General features: G+C 33.7%; 1 protein-coding gene across 7 annotated transcripts in view; it reads right to left on the reverse strand.

The window, feature by feature from the left end:
* Nucleotides 1-14,014, reverse strand: part of HMBOX1 (homeobox containing 1) — a 193,577-nt gene that overhangs the window by 111,400 nt on the left and 68,163 nt on the right. For all 7 annotated transcript variants that reach the window (XM_059372440.1, XM_059372412.1, XM_059372431.1 and 4 more), the window contains exon 2: nt 7,048-7,127. In XM_059372440.1, the coding sequence (XP_059228423.1) occupies nt 7,048-7,070 (23 nt within the window). In that variant the 5' untranslated portion in view covers nt 7,071-7,127. The remainder of the gene's footprint in view (nt 1-7,047; nt 7,128-14,014) is intronic.

Below are 14,014 nucleotides of genomic sequence, written 5' to 3' on the forward strand. Positions count from 1 at the left end.
TGAGGTAAAATTTACATAAAAGAAAATACACAAATCTTATGTTTACCATTCTATGAGTTTTGAGAAGTACATGCTGTAAAAAAAGAAATATATAACTTGTGAAAATGCCTGTGAAGATATAGAATATTACTTCCATCCCAAGAAGTGTCCTGTTCCCAGTTAATCCTTGGCCCCTTCTCTCACAAGGAGCCCTGCTCAGATTTTTCCCACCACAGATTAGTCTTCCCTGTTCTAAAAATTTATATAAAGGGAATTCCTATGTACTCTTTTCACTCAGTATAAAGTTTTTGAGATTCACTTCCAATGTTGTGTGTATTTGTAGTTTGTTCCATTTTATTACTGAGTACTACTTCATTATAGGAATATACTACATATTTGTTTATTCATCCTATTTTAGACACATGGACTGTTTCCAGTCGTTAGCTATTCTAAATGTTTTGGCTATGGGGCACCTGGATGGCTCAGTCAGTTAAACATCCGACTCTTGGTTTTGGCTCAGGTCATGATCTCATGGGTTGTGGGATTAAGTCCCATGTTAGTCTCCAGGTTCAACGAGGAGTCTGCTTGAAGATTCTCTCCCTCTGCCCCTCTCACAGCACATGAACTTGTACTCTAACTCAAACTAATAAATAAATCTTTAAATTCTTTGCCCATTACAATTATACTTTACTACTTGTTAGCTTAATACATCCCCCTCCCTAATATGTCATCTAGTTGGGAGAGAAGAGAAAACTGCACCCAGAGTAACTCATTTATTTTTTTCTCCTGACCCATTTCAAAAGAAGAATACACCTGGCTTAACATAAATGATCTATTATTAAAATGCTATGCAGTGCTGGTAATGTTCCGTGTTCTATGTTAGTTATATTACACTGGTATATTCATTGTGAACATCCACCAAGCACTGACTACTGATTTGTACGTTTTTCAGAAGGTATATTAGGCTTAAATAAAGTTTGTTGTAAAAGCTATGTGAACATTTTCCAAGGGGCTTATAAGAGACACTTAATATTTTAGTTTCTGTTATAATCTTTAGCCATTTGTCTGCTCTATCAGTGCTTAGTAATATACTAAATCCAAATCCTAGGAACTTCTGTTTAAAAGCAGATGCTAAATGACAAAAACAAATGGAAACATATTACATGCTTATGGACTGTGAGAACCAACACTGTTAAAATGTCCTTACTGCCCAAAGCATTCTAAAGATTTAATGCAATCCCTAATAAAACAGTGACAGCATTTTTCACAAAACTAGAGCAAATAATCCTAAAATTTGTGTGGAACCATGAAAGACTCAAATAGCCAAAACAATCTTGAAAAAGAAGAACCAAACTAGAAGTATTATAACCCCAGACTTCAAGATACACTACAAATCACCAGTAATCAAAACAGTACAGTACTGGCACAGAAATAAACAAGAGATCAACAGAGCAGAATAAAAAGCCCAGAAATAAACCCATGATTATGTGGTTAATTAATCTTTGACAAAAGAGACGAGAATATGCAATAGAAAAAATATTGCTTCAACAAATGGTGTTGGGAAAACTGAACAACTTTACATGCAAAAGAGTGAAACTGGACCACTTTCTTACACCATACACAAAAGTAAACTCAAAATGGATTAAGGACCTAAATGTGAGACCTGAAATCATAAAAGTCATGAAAGAGAGCACAGACAGTAGTGTCTCTGACATTGGCCATAACAACATCTTTCTGGATATGTCTCCTAAGTTAGAGGAAACAAAAGCAAAAATAAAAAATTGGGACTACATCATAATAAAAAGCTTCTGCACAGCAAAAGAAACAAAACTAAAAGATAACCTACTAAATGGGAGAAGAGATTTGCAAATGATATACCCTATAAAGGGTCAGTATCCAAAAGAGATAAATAATTTACATAATTTAATAACAAAACCCGCAAATAATCCAATTTAAACATGGGCAGAGGACCTGAACATACATTTTTCTAAAGAAGACATACAGATGACCAACAGACACATCACTCATCACCATGGAAATGCAAATCAAAACTATAATGAGATGTCACTTCACACCTATCAGAATGGATAACATCAAAAATACAAGAAACAAGAAATATTGGTGAGGATGTGGAGAAAAAGGAATCTGTGTGCACTATTGGTGAGAATGCAAACTGGTACAGCCACAGTGGAAAATAGTATGGAGGTTCCTCAAAAAATTAAAAATAGAACTACGCTATAATTCAGTAATTCCACTACTGGGTATTTACCCAAAGAAAATGAAAACACTAATTCCAAAAGATAGATGTAGCCCTATGTTTACTGCAGCATTATTTACAATAGTCAAATTATGGAAGAAGCCCAAGCGTCCACTGTTAGATGAGTAGATAAAGAAGATGTGGTGTATATATATATATATATATATATATAGAGAGAGAGAGAGAGAGAGAGAGAAAGAGGAATATTAGTGATTAAAATAATGAAATCTTGCCATTTGTAACCACATCGATAGAACTAGAGTATAACACTAAGTGAAAAAAGTCAGAGAAAGAAAAATACCATAATTTCACTCACGTGGAATTTAAGGAACAAAACAAATGCACAAAGAACAAAAGAGACGAACAAAAAAACAGACTTGACTATAGAGAATAAACTGCCAGAGGGGAGGTGGGTAAGGGATGGGTGAAATAGATGAAGGGGATTAAGAGCACACAGCATGATGAGCAGTAAGTAGCATATAGAATTGGTGAATCACTATATTGTATATATGAAACCAATACAACACTGTATGTTAACTATATTAGAAATTAAAAAATAGGGGTACCTTGACGTCGGAGGCAAAGCACTACGGAGCAGCACTCTGATAGCACATGATCCCAGGGTTCCAGGATCAAGCCCCACAGTGGGCTCCCTGCTCAGGGGTTAGTCTGCTTGTCCCCTCTCTCTCTCTCTCTGCCCCTCCCCCTGCTTGTGACACACACACTCTCTCAAATAAATAAATTTTTAAAATCTTTTAAAAAATTAAAAAATAAATACATGTAATTGCCCAATCCCTTTAGTAACTGAAATAATTTACCCCTGAATTTACTGACTTATTAAGTTGAGGTTTCTAAACGTTATTCTTTGCCATTGTGAATAAAGTAGATCTGTCCTTTGCTAACTTCAGTCTTAATGCTTTCAAAATACTTCATAAACTAACCTTAGTTTAAATGAGACTTCATAAACTGTTTCTATCATCTGGACAAAAAAAATCAAAGCTGATTTTTTTCCTATTTATTTTCCTGTCCAATTATATCAGAGCAGGTACTACCTGTATATAATTCCTTAAACCTTTTTCCGTACGGAGCAGGATAGCATAAAACTAAAATAAATTTTATATGAATTTAACCTGTTATTGAAAAGTACCATCCTAAGCTTGTATTATAACTATCAAAACTAATGATTCCACAGTATCTGGAACAAGTTAGTATTTTATGTCATTTCAGATTCACCATGGGAAATACTTTTATTTCAAAAGCCCTAAAAGGAGATAGATAACAGAACATATGTATTATTTTTTCTGCCTAAGAGTGTCTCACTGTTTCCAACTACATGTTCTTGGTATTGCCACTAGTAATATCCCACCTTCTGGCCAAAAAGATGGGTACACAAAGAAGCCAAGCCTTGCCCTTCTTAAAAATATTTAGGTTAGATCAGGAGGAAAATGGATAGTCACTATAACCATGCTCAGTTGCAGAAAGATATTAGTCTGACAGGTTCCTCACCACCTGAAAGAAGTGACTTTTTTAGGAGAATAAAGCAGACATGGTAGGAAATGCAGAACAAAGGAGGAAGCAAAAACAAATAAAGGAGAAAGCTCTGCAGTGTTCATACTCTGTTCTAATAATTCCTGAGTCCCTGCCACATCTCTGTCCTTCTTGCTATGTTATGTAAGAGCATAAATTTCCCCTTATGCTACACTTGTTTAAATTGGATATTTGTGCCTTGCACCAAGAGAGGTCCCTAGTACAAAGATATATCTAATGTAAAAAGATCTACAATTGCTAAGATGGAATGTATGATCACTACAGAGTAGGCATAATGACCAGGATCAAATCATGCATACGATGTTGAATGTACTATATTTCACTCAGAAAATGCCAAGATTAGAAGTTTTCTTGGATATCAAGAATAGTATCTCCATGTGTATTAACATAAACAAAGGTACAGCCTCTCATTTCTACACTTTGTTTCTCATAACTTACCTAGTTTAAGCATGTAATCCTGAAATTATGGCAGTAAATGACATACAAAGGTCATCTAAGTCCATGATACCAGCAATTCTTTTATAACAGAAAAAGATAACATGTAAAAACTGAATTAATTTTCTTATATAGCACAAGAACTGTTCACAGGATAAAGAACGTCTTTCACTTTAAATCACTAATCTGAATGCAGACTCAGGCCAACAATAATTGAAAATGATGTGAGAAGAATTTTGACACTGCAGTAACACAGCCAATGTTTAAAGCATAAAAGAACAATTAAATTCAGGAATTATGGCTCAGTTCATAAACTGATATTCCAAAAGACCATACTATCGGACCATAGTAGTAAACCTATTTTATTTTTTTTATTTTTATTTTATTTTTTATTTTTTATTTTTTAAAGATTTTATTTATTTATTTGACAGAGAGAGACCACAAGTAGGCAGAGAGGCAGGCAGAGAGAGAGAGGAGGAAGCAGGTTCCCTGCTGAGCAGAGAGCCCGATGCAGGACTCGATCCCAGGACCCTGAGATCATGACCTGAGCCGAAGGCAGCGGCTTAACCCACTGAGCCACCCAGGTGCCCCGTAAACCTATTTTATAATCAATTTTATCCCTACTTGGATTTGTACCTAAACCCTTCTTAGATCGGCATCTGGTCCAGAACACTTACTTAAACTAAATTTTACAAACATATAGAGCAAAGAAGGTTAAAGCATTTACATATAATTAATCTTGAAATTACCTGTGCAAAAATGACATTACTACCTTACTTGTAAAGCATTAATAGTTACTAAGATCTTATTAAAATAACTGCGTTTAGCATTTTCTTCAGCTTGATTCTCTTTGCTATCTTTTTATCTAGAATGACTAGGCAACATATGACCTACTCGTAAGTTAGTTTTGTTTCACATACTTGGTATTTACTGCATGATGATTTAACGCATTCTAGAGTTAATCATAATATTCATCAACTAAAGATGTACTCGGGCTCTTCTTACTATTTATAGCACATTAACCTCTTTCACAATTATTATTACCATCAAAGGAGTGGGAGTCTTAAAGCTTAAAAATGATAAGAAGTGAGAATAAGTAAGAAATGAAGATTTACTGGGGACTGAGCTCAACAGTATGATAAGATGATTCTGTAATTCAAGCCAATAGGAGAACTGATTAAAACAAAAGAATAGGGGTTATAACTACAAATGATAATATAAGATGTTCTTTTCATAATAAAAAGACTGAGAAAAATGAGATTATATTCCAATGTGTCAATCACACTTTATAACAGTTATTTTTAAATTAACACTGATAAAGACTGAAATTTTCTTCTTGTAGCCACCTTACACATGTTCAGGAAAAAAAAAATCCAAGTCAAAATTTGCAAGTTTATAGAGAGAAATTGAAAGTAGGTGTGCAATCAGAAAACTGGACACCATTTAGAGAAAAAGTCATTCATTCAACTAACATTTACTGAATATACCCTATGTGTCAGACCATGTACTTGGCAAAAAGGGACAGATCAGGCAAAAACTCCTGGCTTCATGACGCTTACATTCTAATGGCCATTAAAAACAGCCATTAACAAGTGCATCATTAAAAAAAAAAAAAAAGGGAAACTAAGGCCCAAAGCATGCAGTGCCTTGCCATTTCCCAAGGACATAGCTATTTAGTAGAAACTCAGGCTACAGTTCACATCACCTGGGCCTAATTCCAGAGACTTTCTGATATATGCTAGTCAGTGAGAGAGGAAAAAAAAATTTTTTTTTTTTGAGAGAGAAAAAGACTTTAACTAAAAACCCAAATAATAAAGAAAATCTATGTTAACATCTACTTACTGGATTATAGAACTGTCAAACAAAATGGAAGGAATTTAATTGAAACATAGCACCAAATTTCAGAAAATACTTATGCTAAAGGCACTCTGCATTAGACTCTAAAGATGCACTTAATGAGCTAATAGATACTTTATCTTCTCTAATATCTGAAATTCCCGGAATACTTTTATTCAGGGGCCTATTTAATATGAACTAGTGGTTACAGTTCATATCCTAGCACAAAAACTCTCAACATAATACCACCATCTCCATTTGTATTTTTTGCCTGATTCCAAAGAAAGGCTACCAATGACATTAGCTAATAGGCTTAACTACATTATTATCTCCAGGAGGTAAAGGAAAATGGCCAAGGTGCTTAGGAGTTTGCACACAAAGGCAGGGTTAGGGTAACATGCTTCTAATACTCTGCCTGTCACAAGGAATCTAACAGTAGCTAGCCATCTATTCTGTAAGCTTCTTTTTTCTTTTCTTTCTTTCTTTCTTTTTTTTTTTTTTAGAAGCTTCTTTTTTCTTTAAAGATTTTATTTATTCCATTTGAGAAAGAAAGAGAGGGAGCATGAGCAGAGATAGGGGGATGGGCAAGCAGAGAGAGAAGCAGACTCCCCACTAAGTGGAGAGCCTGACTGGGGCTCAATTGGACTCCATCCCAGGACCCTGGGATCATGACCTCAGCTGAAAGCAGATGCTTAACCATCTGAGCCACCCAGGTGTCCCTATGCTGTAAGTTTCTAACCTATTAATAAGAAGTTTGACATAATTAATAGTTTTATGTTAGAACTGAATGTCAGACATCAAAGTTGAAAAAAAATGGTAAAAGAGAAAGTTCATAGATTTGAAAATTTGTTCCTTTCCACTGTGATTATGAAAAAATTCTTTCTACTCTACGAATCCCTGCTGTCATTTTTTGCATTATAATCATAATGATTTCTTCACTGTATTAAAAACAATTGGGAAGATAAAAATTAAGAAATGGACGAGATACTTACACCACTGGAAAGGAACTGAGCATACTTTACATGAGGTGAACCAATATCCTTCCTAGAGATGATCAGCTTTATTAACCATTCTGTAGAATAAAGACAGAAAAATTCAGAAATATTCATTAATCATATGTTGATTAAAAATTTTAATTATATAACTAAAAGATATTAACAGTCAACATCAACTAGCCATGTTTTTAAAATTACCTTGTACTTTTAAGATGAAATCTTGGCTTGAAGCAAAATTTAAAAAATAAAAAAATATTGATAGCTTTCACAATTATTCACTTGGAAAAAGTAATAAAATCACACTCCTGATTTAAAAAATATTGATAGCTTTCACAATTATTCACTTGGAAAAAGTAATAAAATCACACTCCTGATATTTAATGTTATCAGACATCACCCAGGGAAAAAGATATAAATGTGATGGAATGTATATATTACTGAGACATTTGAGAAAACTGTTTGATAATTGTTAACAGTGCACTTATGCAGCACCCTATAAGCAAAAAAACCCACCACAAAATGACTACAGCTAAAAGTCTTAACTGTGGGGTAAATTCTGGGGTCTAGTTCCAAGTATATTAGTACTTAATATCTTAAGTAACTTAATTTCTCTAGGTCCTAATTTCTGCATCTATAAAATAGGGATGATCAATAACTACTTCAAAGAGCTACAAGAAGTTAAAACATTTTTTTTAAATGGTGATGAAAGCACTTCACAGGCTATCAAGAAGCAGGGACTATTATTACCAATTTAAAAGGGAGATTAGTGTCCATGTTACTTTAGATTACTGAGCACAGTGTAAGTTAATAATAGAGTGAGTCCAGTACTTCTGTCTTCTGATTAGTATTCTACTACTTTATTCACCATTCAGACCCTATGACCCCTTTCAATTCAGACATAGATTTTAACAAAAAAATGAAATCTACTACTCACAGCTTAGGAGCTGAAGATCATGTATTACTTACTGAACTTATTAGCAGTTTCAAACCACAATCTATAGAAGCAACAATTTCCATTAATTCCAAGTTAAGATTATAAATTACACAAAAGTTAAAAATGTTGATGTCAAAACTCTCACTTTAAAATACACATTCAGCACTGAATTATATTAAGCAAGACCAAAGTGTCTAACAGTGACTAATGATATATGCGAAATGTACAGGGTAAAGTTAGAAACCTTTCACATTTGCATATCCTAAATTGTAGCTTTAATGAAGTTCCTGTTGTAGTTAATTTTCTTGCTGACTTAAGAAATACCTGTCCTAAAAAACGGTAGATAAAATGTACAAGGAAAATCTACTGAAAGTGTTGCTGATTCCGAAAATATCAAAACTAAACCACAAAACTGATTTCTGGCCAATATAAATTTCTCATTCTTGCTCAAATTCAGTTAAAACATATAAATATTTACTTGCCCTGATATAGGCGCAAACTCATAATAAGAGTAAGATATGGTCCCAGTAGTGTAGGAGCATATTAAACTATAGAAGAAGGTCAAATAAAAATTACACACACATACCTCTATAATAAAATGCATAATGTGATAAAACTGAAAATACAAGGTTTATGAGAGTAACAATTTAGAGATTAATTTGGGCTACAGAGAACTGGGAAGACTTCTTAAAGTGAGATCTCAGCTGTTATCTGAAGATCAGAATAAGACTTCCACCAAACCAAGGTGTGAAGGAAGGTGAGAATCAGTGGAAGAAAAGATTCCAGGGAGAAGGAACAGTTAAAGGAGACCATGAGGTATGTTTAGGGATTAAGTAGACCTACGTGGCCAGCCTTTTACATATGTGCATGAGAAATACATGGGCTAGAAAGGGAAGACTTCCACAATATGTGGAAGACTGATAAATGCTTCATAGTAATCCTGGCCTTTATTCTGCAAATGTGAGGACTATGGTACAACTGAATCAGACAATCTAGGAAGTAAATTACCAAAACCTTCATTTTACAGGTGAGGAAACTGAGATTAAGACACTGATACAGACTTATATAACTGCAAATCACTGAGTTTATGTTATTTACATTATGGATATAAAAAGACTTAAATATTCAACAGAACTAAAATATTCTAAGGACAGAAGAGCAAGCAAGTAAGGTGGTGCTATGAATACTCTCGGGCTCAAAGTCACAAAGCCTTACTGCATAGGAGACACATTTTTTTTTTAATTGACAGATTTTTAAAAAAATTGTTTCAAAAATGAGTTTAATGAATATAAAACTTACTTAAATGAGTTTTAAATAAAAATTAAAAATCACAGCCATTAGAAAGGCCATTATCAGGGGTGCCTGCGTGGCTTAGTTAGGTAAGCATCTCTTGGTTTCGACTCAAGTCATGATCAGGGTCCTGAGAACAAGCCCTGCATCAGACTTCCTATTCCTCTGCAGCCCCCATCCCCACACATGTGTGCTCTCTCTGTCAAATAAATAAATACATCTTAAAAAGGTGGGGGGGGGGCATTAAAAAAAAAAAAAGAAAAGAACAAGTACTGACAAAGATGTGGAGAAAATGAAACCTTCCTGTGTTGCTGGTGAGAATGTAAAATAGTGTAGCCATTATGGAAAACAATATTGAGGTTTCTCAAAAAATTAAAAATAGAAATACCTTATAATCCAGTAATTCCACAACTGGGTATTTACCAATGAAAATGTAAACAGAAAACCGAAAATATGTATGCATCCCTATATTTATTGCAGCATTACTTACAATAGCCAAAATATGGAAGCAACCTAAGCGTCCACTGACAGATGAATGGATAAAGATGTAGCATATATTTGAATGTAATATTACTCAGCCATAAAGAAGAATGGGATCTGGGATCACAAGGATGGACCCTGAGGATCAGACATTAATCAGATTGAGAAAGATAAACACCATACGATTTCACTCATAAATGGACTCTAAAAAATAAAGAAACAAAAAGCAGAATCAGACCTATAAATACAGAAAATACACTGATGGTTGCCAGAGGGAAGGGAGGTGGGGGGATGAATAAAATGGGTAAAGAAAAAAGTAGGAGATACAGGCTCCCTGTTATGGAATAAATAAGTCATAGGAATAAATGGTACAGCATGTGGGATATAGTCAGAGATACTGCAAAAGCATTGTATGGAGAGAGATGGTAGCTACACTTGTGGTGAGTGCAGTGTAACATTTAGAGATGCTGAATCACTATGTTGTACACCTGAAACTAATGAATATTGTGTGTCAACTATTAAAAAAAAAAAAAAGACCTAAAAAAAATAAAAAAAATTGGAACTTAAAAAAAAAAAAGCAAGCACCCAGCTCTAAAAAGCAAGTAACCTATAAAGGTTAAAGAATCAGCTCCTCATTGGCCTCTTCATTTTTTGTACTTTAAAGAGAGGGGTGTCTGGTAAGTGTCTGACTCTTGATTTAGGCTCAGGTTGTGATCTCAAGGTCATGAAATCAAGCCCCCGCACCTCTCAGGCTCTGTGCCTGTGGGGACTCTGCTGGAGATTCTCTCCCTTACCCACTACTGCTGTCTCCTCTGGCATGCATGCTCTTTCTCTCTAAAATAAACAAATCTTTAAAAAAAAAATTTTAAAAATAGAGTTAAGGAACATTCACAGACGACACAGACAAAAGAATCCTGTGCCAACCAAGCTTACATTTTGATCCATGGAAAAAAACTGCAAATATGCAAAAATTCAGAGTACATTTTCTCAGGCACCCCAGTTAAGAAACATAACCAAGAAAGGGCTCTAACTAAGAAAAAACAAACCAGAAAAAGAGATGTGGTAACAGGGAAGATGAAAAAGAAGAGTAATATTGTAATCAATGAAACTTTCAGTTTATATTATATAATACACAGTTAAATAATAACCAAATGTCTAGGAAGAGACAACTTATATGATAAAGACTCTTGAAACAAAAGAATGTATCATAAAAACATTTCAATACATTTCTAAACTATTCAAAGTAAAAGAGTTGCAGACAGGTGAGTTGAAGGTAGGCAGAAGTAAAAATACTTCCAAGATCTCATGAGGAAGAAGAGGATAAGGGGAAAAAGGAAGAGAGGCAGAAAATAAAAGTATTCTAAAGGTCTCATCTCTTCAAGGTCAAGAAGCCAACAGAGAAAGCAATTAGCATCTTTGGGGGGAAAAGAATATTTTGTTTTCAGATTACTGCAAAGAAACATGTATCAGTCAAGGTTTAATTTTAAGGTCAAAAGTACTTACCAGGATAAAGAAAAATGTTATACAATTATAAAATACACAGTTTATGATTAAATTGTAAGAGTTAAAAAACTGTATATACCAAACAACATAGCAGGCAATAAAGTAAAACTTATTAGAACTTTAATAAATTTATTTTTAAAAATACAAATATACTGAGTAATTTCAGCATATCTTCTAGAACAGATAAATATAGGTGGAAAGAAAAAAATAACACATTTAATTATATTATCAATAAATATGATTTTTAAAAGATACCTTGTAATCCTCTAACAAAAAAGAGGTATTTTTTCCTAAGTTTATCACCATGACTGATCCTAAACATGGTCATAATGAAAGTTTTAAGTTATTTCAGAGATATATACCTCAAAAATTAAGAAAAAAAAATTACAACAATTTCTTTCTGTAAAAACTGTGAGATGACACTTGATAATATTTGGATCAAATAGGAAATCAAAAGGGAAATTATGCTTTATGTATAAGCTATGACAAAAAATAGAATAAAAATAATTAAAACCCATGTGATCCAGCAAAATTTATATTTACAAGTATATTTATGGCTCTAAGAATTTTAATTTTTTTAAAGGCAAGGGAGAAAAACACTCTGTATAAAAGAAATAAGAGAAGAAACAAAATAAACTAGTTTATCAAACTAAACTAGGAAAAAACTAGTTATTTTGATAAACTAAGGAAGGGAGAACCTGGGGATTCTGTCAGTTAAGCAGCTGCCTTCAGCTCAGGTCATGATCCCAGGGCCCTAGGATGGAGCCCCGCACTGGGTTCCCTGCTTGGCAGGAAGCCTGCTTCTTCCTCTCCCCCTCCCCTGCTTGTGTTCCCTCTTTCCCTATGTCTTTCTCTCTATCAAATAAATAAATAAAATCTTTTTTAAAAATTAAAAAAAATGATAAACTAGGAAGAAGAATCTAAGAGATATTTAAAATTAACCTAACATAAAAAAGTATAGAGGACATAAATAAATCTAAAAAGCACCCCTTTGAATGATGATGAAATAATCACTCAGTCTAGTGAGTGGGTTAAACAAGGTGGGGAAAGAGACTCACAAGATTCAGAATAAAAGAGAAAACCATAAGCATAGGAGATAACTAAGAAAACAAGACAAAACTAAAAAACAAAAACAAAAACAAAAACAATAACACACACACAAATGCAATTGTGTGCCAGAATTTGAAAACCTAAAAGAGAAGATGATTTCCCAGTAAAATAGAAAATATCAAAATTAACCCAAGAGAAATGAATTCTTGAGTAGAACCAAACACCATAAATTAAAGATAATTAAAAACCTACTATAGAAAAAGATACCAAGACAAGCTGGGTTCTCTGTAGATTCTTAATCTTTAAAAAAAAATTTTTTTTTCTACTAATATCAAACCATAGAAAAATACAAAAAATGTTCCAAGCCATTTTTAGGTCAAAACAACACAAAGCCAAATCTAATAAAGGTACTAGCGCATAAAATATACCCATAAACCGATTTCACTTAAAAGTATAATTCTGAATTTAAAAAAAAATGTAGACAACAGAGTCCAGCCACATGTGAAAAATAATATCCTACTATAATTATTACAGAAATATGGCAGTGGTCCCTTTATAATCAACATAATCCAAGACATCAACAAATTCAGGAGAAAAAAAATCGTATCATTTTATCAATTGATGCTGAAAAGGCATTTGATAAAATTCAGCAACGATTTTTAACAAAAGCTCTATGGGAAAAAATAGGAAAAAAATAAGCATTTTTGAAAAAAGAACAGTAGCAAGTACCATATGCAGCAAAACACTATAACCATTTCAAATAAAACTAAGGTTGCATGGACACAATAAATATGTACATACAGTGTACATATACGTGTGTTTATGTATATACCTATATTAAGAACTTGCTTCTGTATGGAAATCTGATGAACTGCGGAAGAGAACCAACAACAGTGGTTACTTTGAGTACAGGGTAGAAACTGAAAAGATTAGAGAAAGGGTAGGAAGGAAAGTGTACACAGGAAACTTTTTTTATTATTTTAATCATATGAATGTTATTACTCATTCAATAAATCAAATTAATAAAATGAGGGGTTAGAACAGGAAGCCCAGGGGCGCCTGGGTGGCTCAGTGGGTTAAGCCTCTGCCTTCGGCTCAGGTCATGATCTCAGGGTCCTTGGATCCGGCCCTGCATCGGGCTCTCTGCTCAGCACGGAGCCTGCTTTCCTCCTCTCTCTGCCTGCTTCTCTGTCTACTTGTGATCCTCTCTCTCTGTCAAATAAATAAATAAAATATTAAAAAAAAAAAAAAAGAACAGGAAGCCCAGGTGTGCCTGGGTGGCTCACTCACTGAAGTGTCTGCCTTCAGCTCAAGATCCCAGAGTTCTGGAATCAAGTCCCACAGAGGGCTCTCTGCTCAGTGGAGAGCCTGCTTTTCCCTCTGCCCATTACTCTGCTCATACTCGCTCACTCTCTCTCTCATTCTCAAATAAATAAATAAAATCTTAAAAAAAAAAAAAAGAATAGGAAGTCCACTAATCCCTTTAAAATAAACACTGACTTGAAGACTATAGCAACTAATTAAGATACAAAAATGAATTAACTAGCATAAATATCAGAATGAAAGAGAAAAATAACTTTTTGCTAATGACCTGATGGAATCCTAGAAAATGCAGACAATTCCAGTAAAAGAAAACTGAAATTAATAAAAATAAATTATCAAGAATACAATACAGTTAAATAATAAATAATTTTCCCTAGTTTAGAG

This window comes from Mustela nigripes, chromosome 1 (genome assembly GCF_022355385.1).
Source record: "Mustela nigripes isolate SB6536 chromosome 1, MUSNIG.SB6536, whole genome shotgun sequence".
Taxonomy (NCBI): domain Eukaryota; kingdom Metazoa; phylum Chordata; class Mammalia; order Carnivora; family Mustelidae; genus Mustela; species Mustela nigripes.